Source organism: Sorex fumeus, unplaced genomic scaffold, assembly GCF_029834395.1.
Source record: "Sorex fumeus unplaced genomic scaffold, SorFum_2.1 ptg000048l, whole genome shotgun sequence".
NCBI lineage: Eukaryota > Metazoa > Chordata > Mammalia > Eulipotyphla > Soricidae > Sorex > Sorex fumeus.
The window spans coordinates 15,913,328-15,936,636 of NW_026606105.1; the positions used below are offsets into that span (position 1 = coordinate 15,913,328).

At 42.1% G+C, this 23,309-nt stretch overlaps 1 protein-coding gene across 5 annotated transcripts in view; it reads right to left on the reverse strand.

Annotated features, from left to right (window-relative positions):
- Positions 1-23,309, reverse strand: part of MKLN1 (muskelin 1) — a 346,539-nt gene that overhangs the window by 136,981 nt on the left and 186,249 nt on the right. For 2 of the 5 annotated variants that reach the window (XM_056123892.1, XM_056123891.1), the window contains exon 1: positions 18,181-18,303. The exons of 2 other annotated variants lie outside the window; for them this stretch is intronic. In XM_056123892.1, the coding sequence (XP_055979867.1) occupies positions 18,181-18,278 (98 nt within the window). In that variant the 5' untranslated portion in view covers positions 18,279-18,303. Of the gene's footprint in view, positions 1-17,742; positions 17,775-18,180; positions 18,304-23,309 lie in introns of those variants that run through there. One more of the 5 variants, XM_056123895.1, reaches the window with a different exon arrangement.

The window sequence follows — 23,309 nt, forward strand, 5'->3', positions numbered from 1 at the left end:
GTATTGCTGGGTGTGGCCCCAAAACAAACAAACCAAAACCCCCAAATCCCTCTCTTCGCTGCTGCTTAAATTGCAGTTTGATTCAGTCTTGCTGGAAACTTCTCAAAGAATTACAGATAAAGCTTCAATATGACCCCTTAATTCCACTCCTGGACATCTACCCAAGAAAGTAAAAACACTGATTCATAAGGACATATGCAAACTGATCTGTTAACCCAAGCTGTTTCTCTCATACCTGGTTCCTACATCAGGTTCCCAACCTTAAGTTTCCTGACCTTAGTCAGATCTCTTCACACTAAAGACTTGACTCCTTCAGCTCAGAAGAAATCTTCCCTTAAAAACAAATTTTTTCTGGTATTTTTTTTGACCTGTTATGTAGAAAGCACAGGGCTGCTATAAATGGTTGTGCCAGTTGCACTTTGCACAAGAAAAATCCCCTGAGGAGTAACAGCTGAAATCCAGCCTGTGGCCCACTTACCAATCCTGCAGAAAGCATGAAAATTTATGAGAATAAGATAGTAGATGTTCTGGATCAATGTTAGCTGCCATGACTAAATTATCACAGATATTTCCCACCTATTTTTCTTCTAGATTTTTAGGTATTTTTCTATGTTTTGTGTAATTATAGGGAAAAATGGACATAAAATCTTATTACTTGTGGAATTTTTTTCATAAATCTAGTAATTTTTTTGTCTAGGTTGGTTCAAAGAATAGATTATAACTAGGATCTATTGATTTTTTTAAAAGTTCCCCAAGAAGTTTCAACAGACACAACTGAAATGTATTTCAGTCAATGACACGCAAGTATTTTTGCTCAAATTCCCTTAAATAATTTTGAAAAATCTACAGACATCCTCATCAGGGTTTCTGCTGTTGCTGTTCTGTTTTTTTAGTGAAGTAAAAACAGCTTTTATTTAGAAATTCTGAAGTAAAAACAGCCTTTAGACATTGAGAGAGTGCGAGCACGCATGCGCTAAGTATACATCTCAAGAAGGGAGATGAGGGTGGCATGTGCTCAGATGCCATGTACCTGGCAGCAACCCATGTGCACTGTTAATAGATGAGTGCATCTTTTTCATTTTGATGATCAATGCTTCAAAGGCTGTAATTTACCTATCTTTGAATACTGTCATTTTTCATAAAGCTGGTATGTTCTTTCAAAAGTATCAACAGAATCAAAGTATTACCTAATTTTAAAAACATATAGCTTTTCTTATAAGCATATTGATCTTGGTTTTCCTAAAACTTCACCCACGAATTTTTTTTAATTTTTATTAGTGAGACACCATGAGGTACAGTTGTAGACTTACAAATTTTGTGCTTGGATTTCAGTTATACAATGATCAAATACCCATCCCTCCACAAGTGCCCATTTCCCACCACCATGGATCCCAGTATCCCTCCCACCCCCCTCCCCCCATCCCACGCTGCCTCTGTGGCAGGGCATTCCCCTTTGTTCTCTCTCTCCTTTTCGGTGTTGTGGTTTACAAAAGAGGCATTGAGTGACAATCATGTTTGGTCTATAGTCTACTTTCAGTATGCTTCTCCCATCCTGGGAGGATCCTCCCAACACCCTTTATTTGGTGGTCCCTTCTCTATCTAAGCTGCCTTTTCCCCTAGCATGTGTGGTGGACCTCCAAGCCATGGAGCAAAATTCCCGGTACTAATCTCAGCCATTCTTGGGTGTTAGTCTCCTATTTTAATATGCCAGACACAGTAACAACAAAAGTCTCCAATGGAGACGTTACTGGGCCCGCTCGAGCAAATCAATGATCAACGGGAGGGCCTTTACTTTACTTTACTTACTTTATGTTCCCCAGATGAATGCAGTCTTTCTGTGTCTATCCCTCTCTTTCTGACTCATTTCGATTAACATGATACTTTCCATGTAATACCACTTGTATGTAAATTTCATGACTTCATCTTTTCTAACTGCTACATAGTACTCCACTGTCACCCACGAAATTTAAACTAATATTATTTTATTCTGATACTTTTATTTTTCACTGTTATTAATTAAAACTTAACTTTTTGGTTTCTGAGCATCAAATTCTAAGTAATTTAAAATATTTCCTCTGGCTAGTATCATCAATAGTACAGGCACACTACTGATCAAACCAACAAAATATATAAACTTTAAAAAAATTACTGAAAGAAAATAGAGTAAAAATTTTCTTTTTTTTTTTTTCTGCTTTTTGGGTCACATCTGGCGATGCACAGGGTTACTCCTGGCTCTGCACTCAGGAGTTACTCCTGGCGGTGCTCAGGGGACCATATGGGATGCTGGGAATCGAACCCGGGCTGGTCGCGTGCAAGGCAAACGTCCTACCCGCTGTGCTATCTCTCCAGCCCCGTGAAAATGATTTTCAATGATATGAAAACTTCTTATTCTAAAATGGATATATAAATGAATATCACTGCTAGAATAAAGTGAAATTCAACAGTCTATAACAATTTATATTTTTATTAGTAAACACATTAAAAATTTTGTTAACATAAATACAAGGGAACAGATGGAATCTGTCAATACTCTTAATAAAAAAAATTTAGGGGCTGGAGCGATAGTGCAGTGGGTAGGGCGTTTGCCTTGCACACAGCTGACCCTGGGTTCGATTCCCAGCATTCCATACGTCCCCTGAGCACCGCTAGGAGTAATTCCTGAGTGCAGAGCCAGGGGTAACCTGTGCATCACCAGGTGTGACCCAAAAAGAAAAAAAAAAATTATGGGCCCACTATGGATTACAAAGTATTCAAAATTTAGTTTCAGACATACAATTTTCTAACACCAATCTCTTGACTTCCCTTGACGAAAACCCCCAATTTCCCTACCACCCCCCACAGTCTGCCTCTATAAGGACACTTTTTTTTTCTTTTTTCCTTTTTCCTTAAGACAGTGTGGTTCACAATCCAGTTACTGATAGGGTATCCTGCATATCACTTTACCTCCATTCAGCACATGGTACCTACCCACAGTGAACAAATCCCTTCCTTCATTGACTTACTGGTCCCTTCCCTGACCTATCTCCCACCCCCTACTAATGGCAAGCTTTCAATTAAAGACCAGTTGTCTAGCTTTTCCTTTCTACTGTCTTTGGGCTTTAGTTATTCTTTATATCCTGCATAGGAGTGCAATCATTCTGTGTCTATCCCTCTCCCTGACTCATTTCACTCAGCAGAATATTCTCCAGATCCTTCCATGTATTAACAAACTGAATGATATCATCTTTTCTTATGACCAAGTAGTATTCCAGTGTCTATGTGTAACATAGCCTCTTTAATTAGTCATCTGTTTGGGGGCACCTGGGCTGTCTCCAGATTTTTGCTGTTATGAATAGTGCTACAATAAACAAAGGAGTGAAGATGTTTTTTCTGCATTGTTTTTGGAAACTTGAGGTATATTCCAGGATTGGAATTGCTGGTTGGTTGGAAGCTCAAGTGCTAGTTTTTGAGGAATGTCGATAGTGTCTTCCAAAAAAGACTAAACCAGTCAACAGTCCCAGCATCAGTGAATGTGGGTCCCATTCCCCACTCCCCATCTCCTCTGCATTCACACCAACACTGGTTGTTGTTCTTCCTGGTGAGTGCCAGGCTCTCTAGTGTGAGGTGTGATATCTGATTGATGTTCTGATATGCATTTCCCTGATGATTAGTGATACAGAGCATTTTCTCATATGCCTTTTGGCCATTTGTATTTCTTTGAGGGACTTCTGTTCATCTCTTCTTCCCATTTTTTGATAAGACTTATGTTCTTTTCTTGTAAAGTTCTATCAGTGTTTTATATATCTTGGATATTAACCCTTTATTGGATTGGTGTTGGGCAAATAATTTCTCCCAGTCTATGGGCTTTACTTGTATTCTTATCATCATTTCCTTTTAGGGGCAGAAACTACTTAAACTATCTTTGCTATACGTATCTTTGCTGTTACGTGCTTTTACATGCTTTTATGTAGTTGTGGTGTTTTATTCTTAAAGATACCTCTTACTTCAATATCATGAAGAGGTCTGCCTATGTTTCCTCTATATATCTTATGAAGACAAATCTGATATCAATGTCTTTAATCCATTTTTATTGAACTTTTAAGGTCTGCCTATGTTTCCTCTATCTTATGGAGACAAGTCTGATATCAAGTTCTTTAATCCATTTTTATTGGACTTTTAAGCATAGAAAGAGTTCTAAATTCCTTTTTTTTTGTATGTAGCTAAAGATTTTTCTCAGTACCACTTCTTGAAGAGGCTTTCCTTGCTCATGTTTTTTTTTTTTTGCTCCTTTATCAAAAATTAACTGACCATATAACTGGGGTCTCCCTCTTAATTTTTATTTCTATTCCATTGATCTGAGGGTCTGTCTTTTTTCTAATTCCACAGTTTCGATTACTGCCACTTTATAGTATAATTTGAAATTGGGATACCTCCTGCGTATCCTTATAGGGACGTAACTGAAACTCTATGTTTTAGAAATGATAGCCATTTTGATAATCTTAATCCTCCCAATCCATGAGCAAATAATTTTTTTCCATTTTTTTGTTCTCCTTTATTTCTTTAAGGGCTGGAGCGACAGCACAGCAGGTAGGGCACTTGCGCAGCCAACCCGGAACAACCCAGGTTCAATTCCTCCACCCCTCTCGGAGTGCCCAGCAAGTTACTGAGAGTTTCGCGCCTGCATGGCAGTAACAAGTCTCACAATAGAGATGTTACTGGTGCCCACTCAAGCAAATCAATGAACAACGGGAGGACGGTGCTATACAGTGCTATTTCTTTAAATATTATTTTCTAGTCTTTTTTATATAGATCTTTCAATCAATTCTTAAGTACCAATTTTCTGAGACACAATTGTAAATTGGATTTTTTTCTTATTCTCTTTTATTTTTGTATGTAAGTAAGCCATGAACTTTTGTGTGCCAATTTTATATCCTGACACATTACAATACACATCTACTATTTTTAGCTTTGTTTGCTTTTGTAGTCTTTAGGGCTTTCTAAACATAGTATGCCACCAGCAAATAGTAAAAGATTGACTTCTTCCTTTCCTATCTGGATGCCCTTAATATCTTTTACTTGCCTAATTGCTATGGCAAGTACTTCCAGTACTATAATGAATGGAAGTGCTGAGAGTGGGCAACCTTGTCTTGTGCCTGATTTTAGAAGGATTTCAGTTTTTCCCCACTGAATACGTTTGCCGTGGGCTTGTGGATAATGACTTTGGTTATACTGAAGAAAGTTCTTTCAATTCCCATTTTACTGAGTTTTTAATATGAATGGGTGCTGGATCTTGTCAAATGCTTTCTCTGCATCTATTAATGATTTTTTTCTTGTATTGATAGGGTGGCATTATGTTGACTGACTAGAACATGTTCCTTGCATCCCTCTAATCCCACTTGGAAATGGCGTATGATCTTTTTGATGAGTTGTTGGACTCAATTGTAGTATTTTGTTGAGGCCTTTGCACCTTTGCCCCTCAGGAATGTCGAACTTGTCCCACAAGTTTGAGTAGTTCATGTTCTTCCTTTTTTTGTATGTGCTGTTTGTCTTTTTTTGATATCAGGGTATTTGTTTCATAGAAAATGGAAATGTTTGTTTCTTCAACTTTCTGAATGAGCCTGAAAAAGACTGGCAGTAGCTCTTCTTTAAACGTTTGAAGGAACTCACTAGTAAATCTATCTTGGCCTTGGCTTTTGTTTTTGGGTAAACTTTTGACTTCTTCCTTTTGATTTCCTCAATAGTAATAGGTCTGTTTAGGTATTCCACATTTTCTTGGTTCAGACTTGGGAGATTATAGCAGTCCAAAATTTTATCCATTTCTTCTTGGTTTTGTTTCATTTCATAAAAATTTTCATAGTAATCCCTTAAGATTCTTTGCATTTCTGTGGTATGTTATGATGCCCCTCCCCCTGTCCCATTCATTTCTGATTCTATACGTTCTCTCTGTGAGTCTTGCTAATGGTTTACTGATCTTGTGTATTTTTTGCAAAGAACCAGCGCTTAGTTCCATTAATCTTTTTTAAAAAAAAAATTCAATTCATTAAATTTCTGCTCTTAATTTTTATTATTTCCTTTTTCCTGCCTGCTTTGGGCTCCCTTTGTTGGTCATTTTCCAATTTCTTAAGCTGCGCAGTTAAGTTAATGTAGGTCCTTTCCTCTCAACACTACTTTTGCTGTGTCCCACAAGTTTGAGTAGTTCATGTTCTCAATCTTGTTTCCAGGAATCTTTTGGATTTCCTCTCTGACCCAACTACTACTGAATGAGCTGATTTCTAGGTATTTTTTATTTCTCCATTTCTGTTTGTGATTAACTCCTACTTTCAGTTGCATCATGGTCTGAAAAAAGAATTGATATGGTTTTGATCCTCTTGACTTTATGGAGTTATGTTTCGTTGCTCAGCATATGGCCTATCTTGGAGAATGTTATATGTATGATGAAGAAGAATGTGTTTTGGAGTTTGGAGGGGGATGAAATGGCATATATAACATAAACATATAAAGTAAAAGGTAAAGGTAAAGGCCCTCCCGTTGATCGTCGAGTTGCTTGAGCGGGCCCAGTAACGTCTCCATTGGAGACTTTGTTGTTACTGTGTCTGGCATATTGAATACTCTCGGTAGCTTGCCGGGCTCTCCGAGAGGGGCAGAGGAATCGAACTCGGGTCAGCCATGTTGGCCACTTGTAAGGCGAACGCCCTACCCGCTGTGCTATCGCTCCAGCCCATATACATATAAAGTATATATGATATATATTATACCCCATTCTTTTATTTCTTCCTTCAAAATCAGTATTTTGCTGAGTTTTACCCTAGATGCTCTATCAAGAGATGTCATGGTGATGTTGAAATATCCAATCATTATTGGGTTGCTATCAATGTCTTCCCTCCACTTTATTGATTAGCAGTTGCTTTAAGTAACTTGCTGGTTTCTCATTATGCACAATATGTTTAGGAGTATACGTTCTTCCTGCTATACATATCCCCTTACCATTAAAAAGTGAGCCTATCTCTAGTAGCACTGTTAGGCCTGAAGTCAATGTTGTCTGGTACAAGTATGATACCCTGATAACCCTGGCCTTTTTGTGGCTTTTGTCTGCCTGAAATATTGTCCTCCAAGTAACTAGTATTAAAACTTTGATAAATCTCCTTCCATACACATAAGCATATAAGTGTGACTATGTTTGTATATATGCATGTGCATTTATAAAGAAAAACTGGATCAAATTATTAGGGGTATTTTTAGACCCCTTCCCCCCCTTTTTTTAATATGCTGTATGTCAGAAGCATTTTGTCTATGTCATTAAAATAAGACAGATGGAATGGAGCAATAGCACAGCAGGTAGTGCAGAGCCAGGAGTAAAAGCTGTGCATCACCAGGTGTGACCCAAAAAGCAAAACTAAAATCAAATAAGACAGATAGATATAATGTTTTGGAGTCACATCTGGCTATGGTCAGGGTTTATTTCCAATCTATGTGCTAAGGGATCACATATGGTTATGCCTGGAGTACCAGAGGGGGTACAAAGGACTGAACCTGTATTGTTCTCATGCAAGGCAAACAACCTACCTCCTCTATTGTCTCTGACTCCTAAAATTTATATTTTAATGGAAAGTTAATAGCATGCCATAATTCAGATATTGCTCCAAAACTTTTCTATTAAATCCAGTAAATCTGAGGGCAATATAAATATCAATGTCAAATTTCCTAGATTAATTTGCATTCCATATTATTATTTTTTATTATGTTGTTGACGCAGAGAAACAAAAATGATTGTCTGTACTTTTAATGCTCGTACACTGGCATCTGCTGCATCCATTGAAGACCTTATGGTACAAGCGCGAAAGATCAAGTACGACATCATTGGTCTGACCGAAACGAGAAGACATCAATCCCATCATGCTGTTTTCGACACTGGAGAAGAACTGTTCCTTGGAACATGTGATAAAAGAGGCGTCGGTGGTGTCGGTATCCTTGTCAACACAAACTTAGTCACGAGCATTGATTCATTCGAATGCCTAACAACCCGAATCGGACGATTACACTTGAATAAATGTGGCTCACTACCGGCAGTTTCTATCTTTGTTGTCTATGCACCAACATCCAGTTATGGTGAAAGAGTAACTGAGAAATTCTACATGGAGCTGGAGAAGTTCTATAAAGAAGATCACACCTTCTACAAGATCATTGTCGGTGATTTTAATGCCAAGATAGGACCAAGAAGATCAGTCGATGAACTCCACATCGGAACCCATGTCCTGGAATGGAACGAACAGGGTGACAAACTGTCTGAGTTCATCATGTCAACCAAAACCTTCCATGGTAACTCACAATTCCAAAAGGCTGAATGTAAACGTTGGACATGGGAGTCTCCCGATGGACGGTTCCACAATGAAATAGACCACATCATATTCAATCCGCGGTTTTGCCTAACCGATGTTGCTGTTGTCCCAAAATTCCAAACGGGATCAGACCACCGTCTTCTTCGTGCAAAATTCTACCTCACAGAATGAGGAGAAAAGAATGCAAGGTTTAAGAAGAGGACTCCCAGAACAACCACCAACTGGGAGCTCTTTGGCTCTATTGCGGCAACATGGAAAGATGCCGTCATTGACAACATTGATGAGGAATACAATCGAATGATTCAGCACCTCCATGATTGTGCAAGGAATGCCAAGAGAGAGATAACCACAAAAAACCGTCTTTCTTCGAACACTCTTGAACTTATTCGCCAACGTGGCTTGGCACATGCCTCAGGCAACCACAAGCGAACATCCGAACTGGCAAAACAGTGCAGAGAAGCCATCAAGGATGACCTCAAAAACAGGAGAGCAGCAGTACTGGTAGATGCAGCAGAAGCTGGGAAAAACATTCGTAATGCCCGCCTATCCTTCACCAACTACAAAACCAAGATGACTGCCCTCCGACATCATGATGGAACTATCACATCTTCCAGAAGGGCTATGGAGAAGATTATTCATGACTTCTACTCAGATCTCTTTAATAGCCACATCCACTTGCCCACATACCACATACCACATGATGGATATGTCATTCCCAATGTTCTCCCTTCCGAAATCCAACATGCCATCTCGTCGGTAAAGAAACAAAGAGCACCTGGCCCAGACAAGATCAGACCTGAACACCTGAAGAACTTACCATCAGTACTCATCAATACATTGGCTCGACTCTTCACACGCTACCTGTCTGAATGCAAGGTTCCATCCCAATGGAAAACCAGCAGGACTGTACTACTATACAAGAAAGGAGACATCCACGACACTGGCAACTATCGCCCAATCTGCCTATTGTCTGTCATCTACAAACTATTCACTCGAGTCATCCTGAATAGGATTAGCAGAACACTAGATGAAGGACAACCATGTGAACAAGCTGGATTCCGAAAAGGATTCAGTACCATCGACCATATCCACACAATAACCAAGCTCATTGAGGTATCTCGGGAGTTCAAGATGCCGCTCTGTCTAACGTTCATTGATTTAAAGAAGGCCTTTGATTCTGTTGAGACGGAAGCGGTCATGGAAGCCCTAGCCAATCAGGGCGTACAAACTCAATACATCAGGATCCTTCGTGAGCTCTATTGCGGATTCACTACCAAGATCTCACCATTCTACAAAGAAGTAATCATCCATATCAAGAGAGGGGTTCGGCAGGGTGATACCATTTCACCAAAACTCTTCAGTGCCACCCTCGAGAACATCATGCGACGACTAGAATGGGAAAACATGGGAGTGAAGATAGATGGTCGGCAACTACACCACCTCCGCTTTGCTGATGACATCGTTCTAATAACACCAAACATCTGGCCGACTTTGACCGTGAGTGTGGAAATGTAGGACTACAGCTGAATCTTACGAAGACAATGTTTTTGAGAAACAGCCTTGTTCCTGACGCTCCATTCGCTCTCAACGGAACCACCATCTCCGAATGCAACAGTTATATATACCTAGGTCGAGAAATCAACATGATGAATGACCTGGCACCTGAGTTGCACAGGAGGAAGAGTGCGGCTTGGAATGCCTTCAAGAGCATTGAAGAAATAACTAAAAGGACAAAGAACCTCCAGCTACGAGCACATCTCTTTGATTCCACTATTCTTCCTGCATTAACATATGCCTCAGAGACCTGGACCCTACGAAAACAGGATGAGAACGCTATTCAGGTCTCTCAAAGAGGAATCGAAAGAACTATGCTTGGAATATCACGATTCACTCAAATGAGAGATAGAATCCGGAGTTCTGATCTTCGTCAACACTCAAGAATCAGGGATACTGTCTCATTTGCCAAGACATCAAAAATCAGATGGGCTGGACACGTAATGAGGTTTACAGACAACCGCTGGACTAGAGCCATTACTGATTGGATTCCACGGGACATCAAAAGATCACGTGGACACCCACCTATAAGATGGTCAGACGTCTTCGTCAAGACCCTGAATGATCAGTTTGAGGCTCTGCATGATCCTAGAACGAACAGATACCATTGGGCTACGCTAGCACGCAACCGGGATGAATGGAGACGTTACTGGCACCCGCTCGAATAAATCGATGAATAACGGGGATTAAGTGATTAAGTGATTAAGTGATTATTATACTTTTGATAAATATAAAAATAAGCACTGGGGGCTGGAGCAATAGCACAGAGGGTAAGGCATTTGCTTCCCATGCAGCCGACCCGGGTTTGATTCCCAGCATCCCATATGATCCCCCAACCATCGCCAGGAGTTAATTCCTGAGTGCAGAGCCAGGAGTAACCCCTGAGCATTGCTGGGTGTGACCCCACCCCCCAAAAAAAGCACTGTCCCAAGAGGAAGATCAGGTTAGAGTAATAATAAAAAAATAAAGCATCTTGGGGTCAGAGACAGTACAGGGATTAGCCTGGCATGTGGCCAACCTAGGTTCAAATCTCTGGCACTACTATGGTCACAATTTAGAACTGTCAAGGTACACTTTCACTTCTGAGCATCACCAGATGTCCAAAATCCGGGGGGAGGGGGAGAGGAAGGACTAGAGGGAGGAGAGAAGGGAGACAGAAAGAATAAGGAGAGAAAGAAAACATAAAAGTTGTACTAACTCATTTATTTACTTAACACTAGACATTATAATTAAGGGAAAGAATTTCGTAGTTCCTATGGATGTTTGAGGTCTAGCTGGGAAGATAACTACTAATCAAATAATCACATAAATATATACTTATAAGCAGTATCAAGAAATACATGGGCAATGTACACATTTGTATGAAAATATTTACTCTAGAGGCAAGGGAGGGGAATGCCAAACTAAGCTGGAAGGATGGGGGTAAGGAAAAGTTTCCTGAGAAAGTGACATTTAGCTGATGAAGAGTTCAAGGAGTCAGGTTTATGGCTCTTCCAATAAAATTACTTAAACCAAAAGAGGAAAAGGGGATTATATTCAAGATACACAAATAATTTAGCATTTCTAGTCAAAATTTTTATACAAAACAATCTATTTTAAAAATACATACATTGGAAGCCTTCAGGGTCAGGTGAATGACAGTTTCATTCATACCAAAGAAATACAAGAATATTCTTTAAGGGGTTAGAGAGACAATAGAGCAGATAAGGCACTTTCCTTGCATGTGGCCAACCTGGGTTCAATCCCCAGTACTCCATACAGTCCCCTGAGCACAGCCAGGAATGATCCCTGAGCACTGGCACAAGTAAGCCCTGAGCACAGCTTAGTGTAGCTCAAAAATAGGGAAAAAAAAGAAGAGAAAAGAAATATTCTTTAAGGTATTAAATACTAGCAACAGTGTCAGACAATAATAATTACATTAGACCCTGTATCTTCCTTCTACATAGGTCTTTACACAAAATATTTAAGTTCTAATTTTAAAGGTATGTAACATAAAAGACACATTATAAGAGGAAGAAATAAGTGTACTTATGGCAAAGATTAAGCTCTCGATATATGGATTGCATAAACAAATCCCAAAAGAGATTTATAAATTACAATAAAATCAAATTACAATATCTTTTGTCTTAAAACCACAGTACTTTAAACAATTGCTAAAAACAATGTCATTTATGTTCCATGAATTTTTCCCTTATCAGATATTAGGAATAATGACTTAAGTTATTCAACTGCAAAACTGAGGGCGAGGGGTGATGACTGAGTAGAAATATTGAGGGCTTGAGAATTATAACAATGTAACCAAGAGGAATTCACACTCCTACAAGAAGATAATAACAATCCATTATATAGGAAACAGAAAGATTTCCACTTCTGGACAGAACTGAATAACCTATTCAACATTCTTAGAATTGACAAAAATAAATAAATAAACAACTATAAAATGAGGGGGTAACATTCTTAAGCTCTGAGACTTTCCAAGACATCTAGGGTTTAAGATGGCAAACTCAAACTTTATAAGCATCCTTCAGAAAAGAGAGGCTAGCCACTATATGGCAGAAGAGTCAACACAGCTTTTGCAACTTCACAAGGCTCAGAAAACAAAATATCCTCCGGACATCTCCAAGAACAAATCTAATTAAAACCGATTCTTAATCACTAATTACTACAGATGACACCCAAATAATCTCGGAGTAAAAAAAAAGATTTCCTACACACACAGCAGGAAAATAAGTTGATCCCTTTAATTTAACAATTCAATACCTAAGAATTTATCATAAAAGAGTTCAAGATCTGTTTTTGAAATGTAAACTCTAAGGATCAAAAAAATAACAAAAACAAACCAACCCTTAACATCTGAATGACCAATGATATGAAATCTATTTTTTTAATTCCATAAAATCGCTACATGAAGTAAATGCATTCACAATAAATGACACTCAAGAGTAGAGAAATATTACATATTAAGAAGCATTGCCTATTAAGGAGGAAAAATACAAAACAACACACAGGATAATACCAAGTGGAAAGCATACACAAAACCAAGAATGATACACCAAAGGATGACTATCTTTGATTAAAAAAAAGAGCAATTCATGTTTAATTTCTGTTGAGCCACATTTTATTAACATTCCATAATAAATGTAGGATAATTTTTGCAATTTAAAAAACACATTCATTTTAATACTTGAAACATATATGTGAAACAAATAGTGGAAATAGGTTCACTGCCTAACCTTGCTGTCTGAACTTTATAAATCGCAACTTAATATTTGCTCGAGCTGGCCCAGTAATGTCTCCATTGGAGACTTTGTTGTTACTGTGTCTGGCATTTCGAATAGGACAAGGGGAGCTTGCCAGGCTCTGCCGTGCGGGCGAGATACTCTCGGGAGCTTGCCGGGCTCTCCGAGAGGGGCGGAGGAATCGAACTCGGGTCGGCCATGTTGGCTGTGTGCAAGGCAAACGCCCTACCACTGTGCTATCGCTCCAGCAACTTAATATAAGGCACAATTTTAATCCATGTTTCATTTTAATAAAGACTAATAGGAAAAAAGGCAAACCTTTTCAAATGTATCAACTTTTGCTATCTAATATATTTAAGTCTTTCAATTTTATGTAAAACAATAAAAATTATTCTATATAAATGATATTAATGCATAAAATAACTTACAAAGATTCTTCCCAGTTTTAATATAAAACATTAAAATCTTAAATGTCAAATTAAAATATAGGTCACGTTTTGTCCGTATTTCCAATTGAGCACATATTAATCACTTAATCACTTAATCCCCGTTATTCATCGATTTATTCGAGCGGGTGCCAGTAACGTCTCCATTCATCCCGGTTGCGTGCTAGCGTAGCCCAATGGTATCTGTTTGTTCTAGGAACATGCAGAGCCTCAAACTGATCATTTAGGGTCTTGACGAAGAAGTCTGACCATCTTATAGGTGGACGTCCATGTGATCTTTTGATGTCCCGTGGAATCCAATCAGTAATGGCTCTAGTCCAGCGGTTGTCTGTAAACCTCATTACGTTTCCAGCCCATCTGATTTTTGGTGTCTTGGCAAATGAGACAGCGTCCCTGATTCTTGAGTGTTGACGAAGATCAGAACTTCGGATTCTATCTCTCATTTGAGTGAATCGTGATATTCCAAGCATAGTTCTTTCGATTCCTCTTTGAGAGACCCGAATAGCGTTCTCATCCTGTTTTCATAGGGTCCAGGTCTCTGAGGCATATGTTAATGCAGGAAGAATAGTGGAATCAAAGAGATGAGACTCGACTCTTCACACGCTACCTGTCTGAATGCAAGGTTCCATCCCAATGGAAAACCAGCAGGACTGTACTAATATACAAGAAAGAAGACATTCACGACATTGGCAACTATCGCCCAATCTGCCTATTGTCTGTCATCTACAAACTATTCACTCGTGTCATCCTGAATAGGATTAGCAGAGCACATATTATACTCACATAAAAAAAAATAAACAGTTTTGAGAAAAGAAGTCAAGAAAGCCCAAGATCAGAATCCTCCCACAACTTTTTCAACTCTTGGACCTAGGCAAGTAAACTTACCTTTTCTCAATTTTTCTAACTGTAAAACTGAGAGTTAACATTTATCACTGAATTTTTACATAATGGAATTGCCTGAGGAATAGAATATACTCAAAATGAGGTGGGTGTTACTAGAGATACAGGCAACAGTTGAAGTCACAAAACCTGCCAAGCTTTCTGAATCTCTAAGACCTTAAAATGGATAAAACTCCTCCCCACAATACACAGGATCTATCTTGTCAAGTATGTGCTATGGATTAAATAAAACCACACATAAAAGGCACTGGATGAATATAGTTACTATCACTATCAGTCACTGCAATGAGCATTTGGGTATTAAGGACTATTCATAAAGTATTTTTTACATCCAACAATGCACATAAATGCTAAGAATCATCACTAAAAGGTTCCTTCATTCCTAAATCCCATGAAAGGTAAAATACAAGCAAAGTATTTCAAGTACACTAAGAAAGGCTCACTGTTAGTTTCAAAGTAAAAACATGTTACTACAACTAGATTTTGTCTAGATCTGTTTTAATTATTTTTAAGGTTCAAATAAATCAAAGAGTTAGAGGGAAATTTTTTCCCCCTTGCTTTTGGGCGGAGAGGGAAAACAGCCTTCCCAGGCCCTAAGGAGAAAAAGAGATAACTAAATTTTTCGTTTTTATTTTTTTTAATCCCCATAACTTCAAATATCTTTACACAACTTTACACAACTAAAGTTAAAGCGCCAGCTGGATAGTACAGGAGGTAAGGTGCTACCCAGTTCAAATTCCCAGCACCAAATCTAGTCCCCAAGTACCAGAAGAATAAGCCGATACTATTATTTATACTAATTAACATGAATAATGTAAGTGCCTTGAACACGAAATGCTTATCTGTGAACTCCTGTCTCTACCACAGTGTGGAACAGGACAGCCCTACAGCTGGCGCCGCTCTGGAGCCAAGGGAGTTTGAGTTCAACTCCTGTTTCATGGAGCTCTTCAACCGTAGGCAAATTTTAACCTCCTCATGCCTTTTCCTCATCTGGGAAACAGAGACTGCTTACACAAATGCTGTGAAATTAAGTGAGTTCATGTCCCTAAAAGTGTTCACAAAGAGCAGAACATAGGGAAACCGTATTAAGTGATTATCACTGTTGTTTTATTATTACTGTCTTCGGTACCTAGATCTGTAACTTGCAAAACATAAGCAGCTTCTATCCTATGGACAAATTCAACAAATGGTTTTATTTACAGATGAAAATACAGTGTAAAGAGATGCGTCGCATGTGAGAGGCCCAAGTTGGATGCCAATCACCACATGGTGCCCTCTGCACTGCTAGGATCACCAAAGACTAGCACACAAACACACACACACACACACACACACACACACACATGCACTGAGAAGAGAGTAGCCCTGTGACCACCTGATGTACACACACACCCCCTTCCCAATTTTTTTTAAAGGTTATTCAAAATGAAACCTGCTTAAGAAGCACCTTCACATGAACATCACTCACTGCCAGTAAAGATACAGCAATTGCTACAGAGGACTTTAGGAGAAGGTTAGGAAAATGAAAACTTTTCTTACATCTCCTATCACACAAAGTTAAACTCCAGGCACAGCAAGCACCAACCCTACACACTCAAAACTTTCAAACACAAACTCCATTTATAGCTACACTTTTATCCAAGTAAAGGTTCAGAATTACTTTCTATTACAGCAGTTTACAGTGTTTTAAAACAAAAACTATACTGCATGGCCACGATCAGTGACATTCAACGAAATGAAATAAAGATGAAATAAGACACTAAAATGAAAACTGCTTGCAAGTTAAGAGTCCATTAAAAACACTTCCCCAATTTCAAACAGTTGTCTTCTAACACCAACACTACTGTTCCATTCACTTCAAATCCAGGCTCCGGATAACGAGACAAGGAAAACTGCCTTTCAGCTAGAAGCATTTCATGCCTAAACTGTGCTATTCCTTCTCTATTTAGAATGAAGACAGAACCTGTTATGTCCAAGTCTCCACTAGTGCCAAATCTTAGTTGGACGTGGCCTAATTACAGCAGAAAATCTAACCAGGAAAAAAATACCCCTCCCCCTCACCAATTTCCAACATCAAGAAGTTTGTTATTTTCAGACTCAACAATTGAAGAAATTGTTGAAACTGCCCTAAAGTGAGAGGGCAAGGGCGTATGGTCCCATTTCAGCTCCGGCGGGGGTCTAACATGCTTACCTGCCCACCTGCAAATTAAATGCTGGGTACAGCATCAAACTGGGACAGGGCCACAGAGGAGCCACGGGCCACATGAGGTGACAAATCACTTGGCTTCCTTTCCACCGCCAGATCCTCCTGGAAGGTCCGCCTGCCAAACTGGACCAAGGGCCTGGCAGTCCAGAGAGGTAAAGACAGACTCCTCTCGTCCCAGCTCCACTCTTTTGAGATTTTTTTTTTTGTACTGGATCTGACTCCAGAACCCAAGTTTTAAGAGAAAGTACGAAATTCCTGAAATAGTCCTCCCCTTTCAGCCAGCTTTGAGGTTCAAGTTCCCTGCATTTGCTCCCCAAATGTCAAAAAACACTTATCACTTTGTCACTAGATTTGTCCCCTGGGCCCCAGAGATGACGCTCCAGAAACAGGGGAGACAAGGAGCACACTCTTCATGAGTGTGCACAAGCCCCTGGAAAAACTTTGCTGTGACCAGTAGTGTCTCTTACCCGGAGCTTAAAAACCAAAGTCAGGGCTACTTCTATCCAAAACAGTAGAAAAAAACTTCCAACATTTCTTTAAAAAAAAAAAAAAAAAGGAAGGAATTTGCCCCAAACGTGTGTGTGTGTGTGTGAATGCAATATATATTGACAACTTACACGGATAGCTATAACTATATCACAATGCACTTGGAAAAACTTTGCTGTGACGAGTAGTGCCTCTTACCCGGAGCTTAAAAACCGGAGTCAGGGCTACTTCTATCCAAAACAGTAGGAAAAAACTTCCAACATTTCTTTAAAAAAAAAAAAAAAAGGGAGTTTGCCCCGCCCCCAACCGTGTGTGTGTGTGTGTGTGTGTGTGTGTGTGTGTGTGTGTGTGTGTGCATGCAATATATATTGACAATTTACATAGCTAGCTTATAAATACATCACAATGCAATGAAACCCTACAGCAGGGGGGTGAGCCAAAGCGAGGTCGGTCGTGGATGCTGCATTCACCCCCGACTAGCATCCGAGTTTCGGGGGGCCGGCACGGACCCCTTGGGCGCTGCCCCTCCTGCCCACCACTCCTCCTTGCCAGAAGCACCGGCCAGAAACGGTCACACCAACCCCGTCCCCCGCAACCTCGAGGAATCCCACGGAAGCCGGCCCCTCGCCCGCCGCCGTCCGCCCGGGACCCCTCCCCTCGGCGCCAGGGTTCGGCGGCGGCGGCGGCGACAGGGACCGTCCCCGCCCCCTCCCCCCCTGCAGCCGCGGGGCTCGGGCCGCCGCCGCCGCCGCCGCCGCCGCCGAGGCTCGCCCGCGGGCCCGGCCCCACCTCCCCGCAGCCGCCCGCGCTCCCGCCCCGCCACACCCCGCCCCGTCGGGCCCCGTCGGGCCCCGGAGCCCCCCGCTCGGGGAGGCCGGACGGCGACTCCCGGAGGCCGCGCGTCCCCCCCCCCTCCCCACCACCAGGCCCCGCCTGGGCCTCTCGGCTCCCGCCGCCCTCTAGCCACCAGCCGCGGCGGGCCGGCGCCGGGCAAGTCCGTCGGGCGGCCCCGGGCGCGGGGCCCCGGCACTCACTCGGGAAGGTAGGTGGACGAGAAGGAGCTCCACTTGTGCAGCGCGTAGGGCAGAAGCCGGCACTCGGACGCCGCAGCGAAAGCCCCGCCGGCCGCCATCTTGTCAGCCCCGTAGCGGCCGCCACCGAGCGGCGGCCGCGCCGGGAGGAGGGGAGAGGGGCGTGGCCTCCCGTTAAAGGGACCGCGGCGCGTTCGGCGGCCGCTCTCCGGGTTGGGGGAAAGTGATGCTGGGGAGCGGGTCGCGGGGAGGAGGGGGTGGTTGGAGGGAGCGCAGCGCGGGCTGGGAACCGAGGGATGGAGAAGCGCGCTGGGCTCTGAAAGAAGGGAGCCCCCCCCCTCTCCCTCCAGCGCCCTTCACTGCTACTGGAGCCTGGGATCGGGATGTGAGCGTCCCACCTCCCCACTCCCCTTTCCCCTCTCCCGCCTTCCTCCCCCGCCAACTGTCTCCCCCCCCCACCTCGGCACATTTCGGGGGGGGGGGGGGCGCGGGGCGGTGGTTGGAGTTTCAACGTGCTGCAGAGGATTTTTCTTCGAGGCCAAGGTAAAGGAGTGGGCTACGTGGGGGTGGGGTCGGGAGTTGGGGTCCGTCGAGCCGATGAAAGAAAAAGAAATTGCCGTTTAGGGCGAAGCAGAGGGCTCGGAGAAAGGGATGCGACGTTGGCGACCCTAAGAGGTGTGGGTGAGACCTTTGGGGGAGCAGTCCTTCCCCTGGGTGAGCTCCAGAGGGGACGGAAACAGACAGGCTGGGGAAACTTCGTGCACAGGAGCTGTGAGCTCAAAAGCTGGGCCGTGCCACTCCCCCAAGTCCGGGAGGGTTTGGAACGCTGGACGTCTTCGGTTTTTTTTTCTTCCTTTTTGGGTCACCCAGCAATGCACAGGGGTTACTCCTGGTTCATGCACTCTGGAATTACTCCTGGCCGTGCTCGGGGGACCATATGGGATGCTGGGAATCGAACCCGGGTCGGGCTGCGTGCAAGGCAAACGCCCTACACGCTATGCTATCACTGCAACCCCTGGACACTGCAGCCCCTGGACGTCCTCGTTTGCCTCCTCGTGGGTACTTGCTTGACCAGACCTACAGCCAGCCCGAGGTTCAGCTACCGGCAGTGGAGGTGCTCTGGGCGGGAAGCATAGTCCAGGAGGCACCCAGGAGGCTGGGAGAGGGTTCCTCCCAGCTGCTTATCACCAAGGCGCACCTGCTCCAGATGTCTGCCCCTGGAAACCAGGGTGCCCATGGGAGCTCGGCAGGGTGCTGTGCTCCCTGGCTCAGCCTTTGCACTTCCCCGTGCACCTGTGAGCCCTGCCTCCCTGGGCACGGTCCCAGTCTGTCTCCACTTGCAAAAGGGGACTGACACCTCGAACCGAAGGGGACCTCAGTGAAGGGAGCCAGCCCTGTACTGGCCTTCTCTGCCCGCGATAACCATAAGCCCTCCTGATGCTCTCTGATCCCCACTCCTTGTTCGGATGGGCTTTTGCCTGGAGACAGATGCAATCCCAGAGGCCGAGCTGGAAGGTCGCAGGATCTGCACCAGTGGAAGGGCAGGGGTGTGTGTGTGTGCTTTTGCGTTGCATATTGAGGGAGGGTTATCTGTCCCCTACGGGCATGCTATCACCCAGCGACTGGAATTGGGGAGCTGCCAGAAACAGTGGGAAAGCCCAGAGAGAGATAATCCCCAAAGAGAAGTACTGGTTCTCTTGAAGATTAAGGCAGGGGGGGATGGAGAGATTCTCTAAAGAGTGGGGGAGGTGTGAAAGTTAACATAAATGTTTCAGTTCAGTTAGTTTAGGGGTCCCAATTTGCTCCTCTATCAGTGACCTGAATGTAGAGTTCCTAATATTTTGCAGACTTAAGAGTTGTATATCCTCAGTGTTGTTGTTGTTTAAGCTGAAAGGCCTTTCTTAAGATTGGACACTTCCAGTGATTTTCTATTCCCTTTTTCAAATAAACCTGTTCTTGGGGCTGGAGTGGGGCGGGGGCGGGGGGGGGGGGGGGGGGGGGGGGGAACGGGGGGGGGGGGGGGGGCGCTTGCCTTGCATGCAGCCCACCTGGGATCAATCCCCTGCACCACATATGGTTCCCCAAACCCTCCACAAGTGGTCCCTGAATACAGAGCCAGGAGTAAATCCTGAGCACAGCCAGGTGTGATGCCAATACCAAAAGTAAATGAATAAATCTGTCTTCTCATAGGTAACACTAGAGGTCCTTAGCTGAAGTATCTTGTGCTCCGCAGTGATTATCTTTTCAGTCTTCTCTCTCTTCTTTCTCTTTTGTACTTTTTTTGTCAGCCACATTAAAGCCAACACTGCACTGTCTGATGTAATACACTGTCCTCAGCTTCCAGGGCTTAGACTAAGGCAAGGCTTCTTAAACTTTATCCACTCGTGACCACTTTTCGAATGAGAAATTTTTATGTGGCCCGGGTACTATGGTAGATAAACTCAGTTTACAAATTAAATATTATTGATAATATCACAAAAGTATTTTTAAAACAATTTTGGAGATTTTTTTCAAGACCCCCACATCCAGGTCTACAACTTCACAGTTTGGTAAATCATTCCATATCATCTGTTTTAGGGTGCTGCATTTTCTTTGGTACTCTGAGTTTCTCTCCATATCTTAGCATACATCATAGCATATTTTAATTTCCTCTTAACTACCTTCGTCTTCCTAAAGCATAACCCCATCAAGATAAGAATTATGCATATTTTGTTCATGGTTATTTTCTCTGCCCTATCTCTCCTATTAGTGTCTAGCCATATAGTAAATGCTCAATAAATATTTATTGAAAAGTGCACGAATTGTGTTGAAAATCAAAATTAAATTAAAAGCCTTGGGTAGCAACAGGAAAAGAATGCTAGAACTTCTCAGACTGCTCACTTGTGTCTCTGAAGTTTGATTACTGCCATGACAAAAATCCAAGATAAAGGTCCAAGGTAATGGTGTTTTTCTGCAACACAGATTTTTGTGCAGTCAAACAAAGGATCTGTATGTTAACATAAATACAGATATATTATACTGAAACCAATAGTAGTATAAAATTTAAGATGCAATATAAGACTAAAGAAGTTTCACATATGAGTCTCTCTGACCCATGTTTGTATACCTATTTTATATACCTTGATGCCCAGGATCATGTAAAATTTTCTCAGGTAGGGGCTAAGCAATAGTATAGTGGTTAAACCATTTGCAAGCGGCAGACCAGATTGGATCCCTGGCATCCTATAAGGTCCCCAGAGCACCACCTGGAGTAATTCCTGAGCACAGAGCCAGGAGTAGCCCCTGAGCATCACCAGATATGCCCCCCCCAATATTTTTTTCAGGAACATGTTTCAGGGTCACACTTGGAACATGTTTATGAAGTTCTGCTTTAAATGATAGGGGTTATTGTAATAAGGCCAGAGCAATAGCACAGCAGGTAGGGCGCTTGCCTTGCACACAGCCGACCCGGGCCGACCCTGGTTCGATTCCTCCACTCCTCTCGGAGAGCCTGGAAAGCTACCAAAAGTATAGTGCTCACACGGCAAAGCCTGGCAAGCTAACCATGACGTATTCCGTATGCCAAAAACAGTAATAAGTCTCAGAATGGAGACATTACTGGTGCCCACTCGAGCAAATCAATGAACAACAGGAGGACAGTGCTTTACAGTGCTATTGTAATAAAATCAAAGTCTAGAAACTGTCAGTAGACATTTAGTCTCTCTAGCTGCCCCCCACTTGAAAGGCTGGAACATATTGATGGCCTCGTGGAGGACTTTTTCAGAACCAGCATCTCCATTGTCCCGATCATCTTGCTCTCCACAAAAGGCATTCATCTTTTGCTCTCTGATGCCTTCTCACTATGTTTCCCTTATTGAAGACTTCTCAGAGACAGCACCGGATTACATTTGGCTTATCATTTACTCTCTTTTTTTCTACAAAAAAAGGAAAAAATAAAAAACAAGAATCACAGAGAGGCTATAGAGTGTCAGGCTCTGGCTGATATGTCAGTGAGACAGTGATAGACAGGCAGGCCTCGCAATGACCCTGTTTTATGAAGCAGACATTCTGGTAGGGCAACATATAGTAAATGCAATAAATCAAATCATAACGTATGTGTGTGTAAAGGGCTAAGAAGAGACTACAGTTGTGGAGTAATATTTAGACGGTAGAAGGAAGCTACTCTAAGTATGATATTTGAGCCAATGTTTGTGCAATGAGAGATTATCAGCTTTCCAAGACTGGCTTAAAAACCATAAGATTGATGGTATTGTGGGAATACTTGATAAAGATAAAACTTGATTTTGTTGCCTGCCACTTCACTGTACAAGTCTATTCTCCTTAGAAGCATTTTTGTGGAGTCCTCAGGATTTTCTCAGTAGACTGTCATGTCATCTGTGTATAGTGAGAGTTCAGGTTCCTCCTTTCTAATCTGGATACCCTTAATATCTCTTTCTTGCTTAATTACTATGGAAGGAACTTCTAATAGTAATGTTAAGAGTGGGAATTCTTGCTCATAGGAAAGTCCATAGCTTTCCAATATGCAAATAATGCAATAGAAAAGAGTTTTCTTTTTAAAAAAAATTCCCATTCACAATTGTGTCTCAGAAAATTGAGTACTTGGGAATCAGCTTACAAAGGAAAGGACTTATACAAAGAAAACAATAAAATACTCCTAAAAGAAATAATAGAAGATATGAAGAAATGGAAACACAACCCTTGTTCGTGGATTGGAAGGATTAATATTGTCAAAATGATAATTTTTCCCAAAGTATTATATAGATTCAACATAGTCCCTGTCAAAAAGACCAAAAATATTTTTAAAAGACGTAGATCAATGCTGTTAAAGTTTAAATGGAGTAATAACCTCACCCCCATAAAAAGTCCAAGCAATCCTAAATTAAATAAATAAATTCCATGAGGGATTGTAAGATTTGCAAGACTCAATTAAAAAACATTCTAGGCAGGGCCAGAGAGACAGTACAGGGATTAAGATGCTTGCCTTGCATGCAGCTAACCCTGGTTCAATGCCCCGTACCACATATGATCCCCAAAAAGTGATTCCTAGGGACAGAGAACAGAAGCCCTGAGTATCACCAGGATGTGGGATTTGGGGCAGATAGAATACACAAGAGCAACAGTCTCAGAGTAGA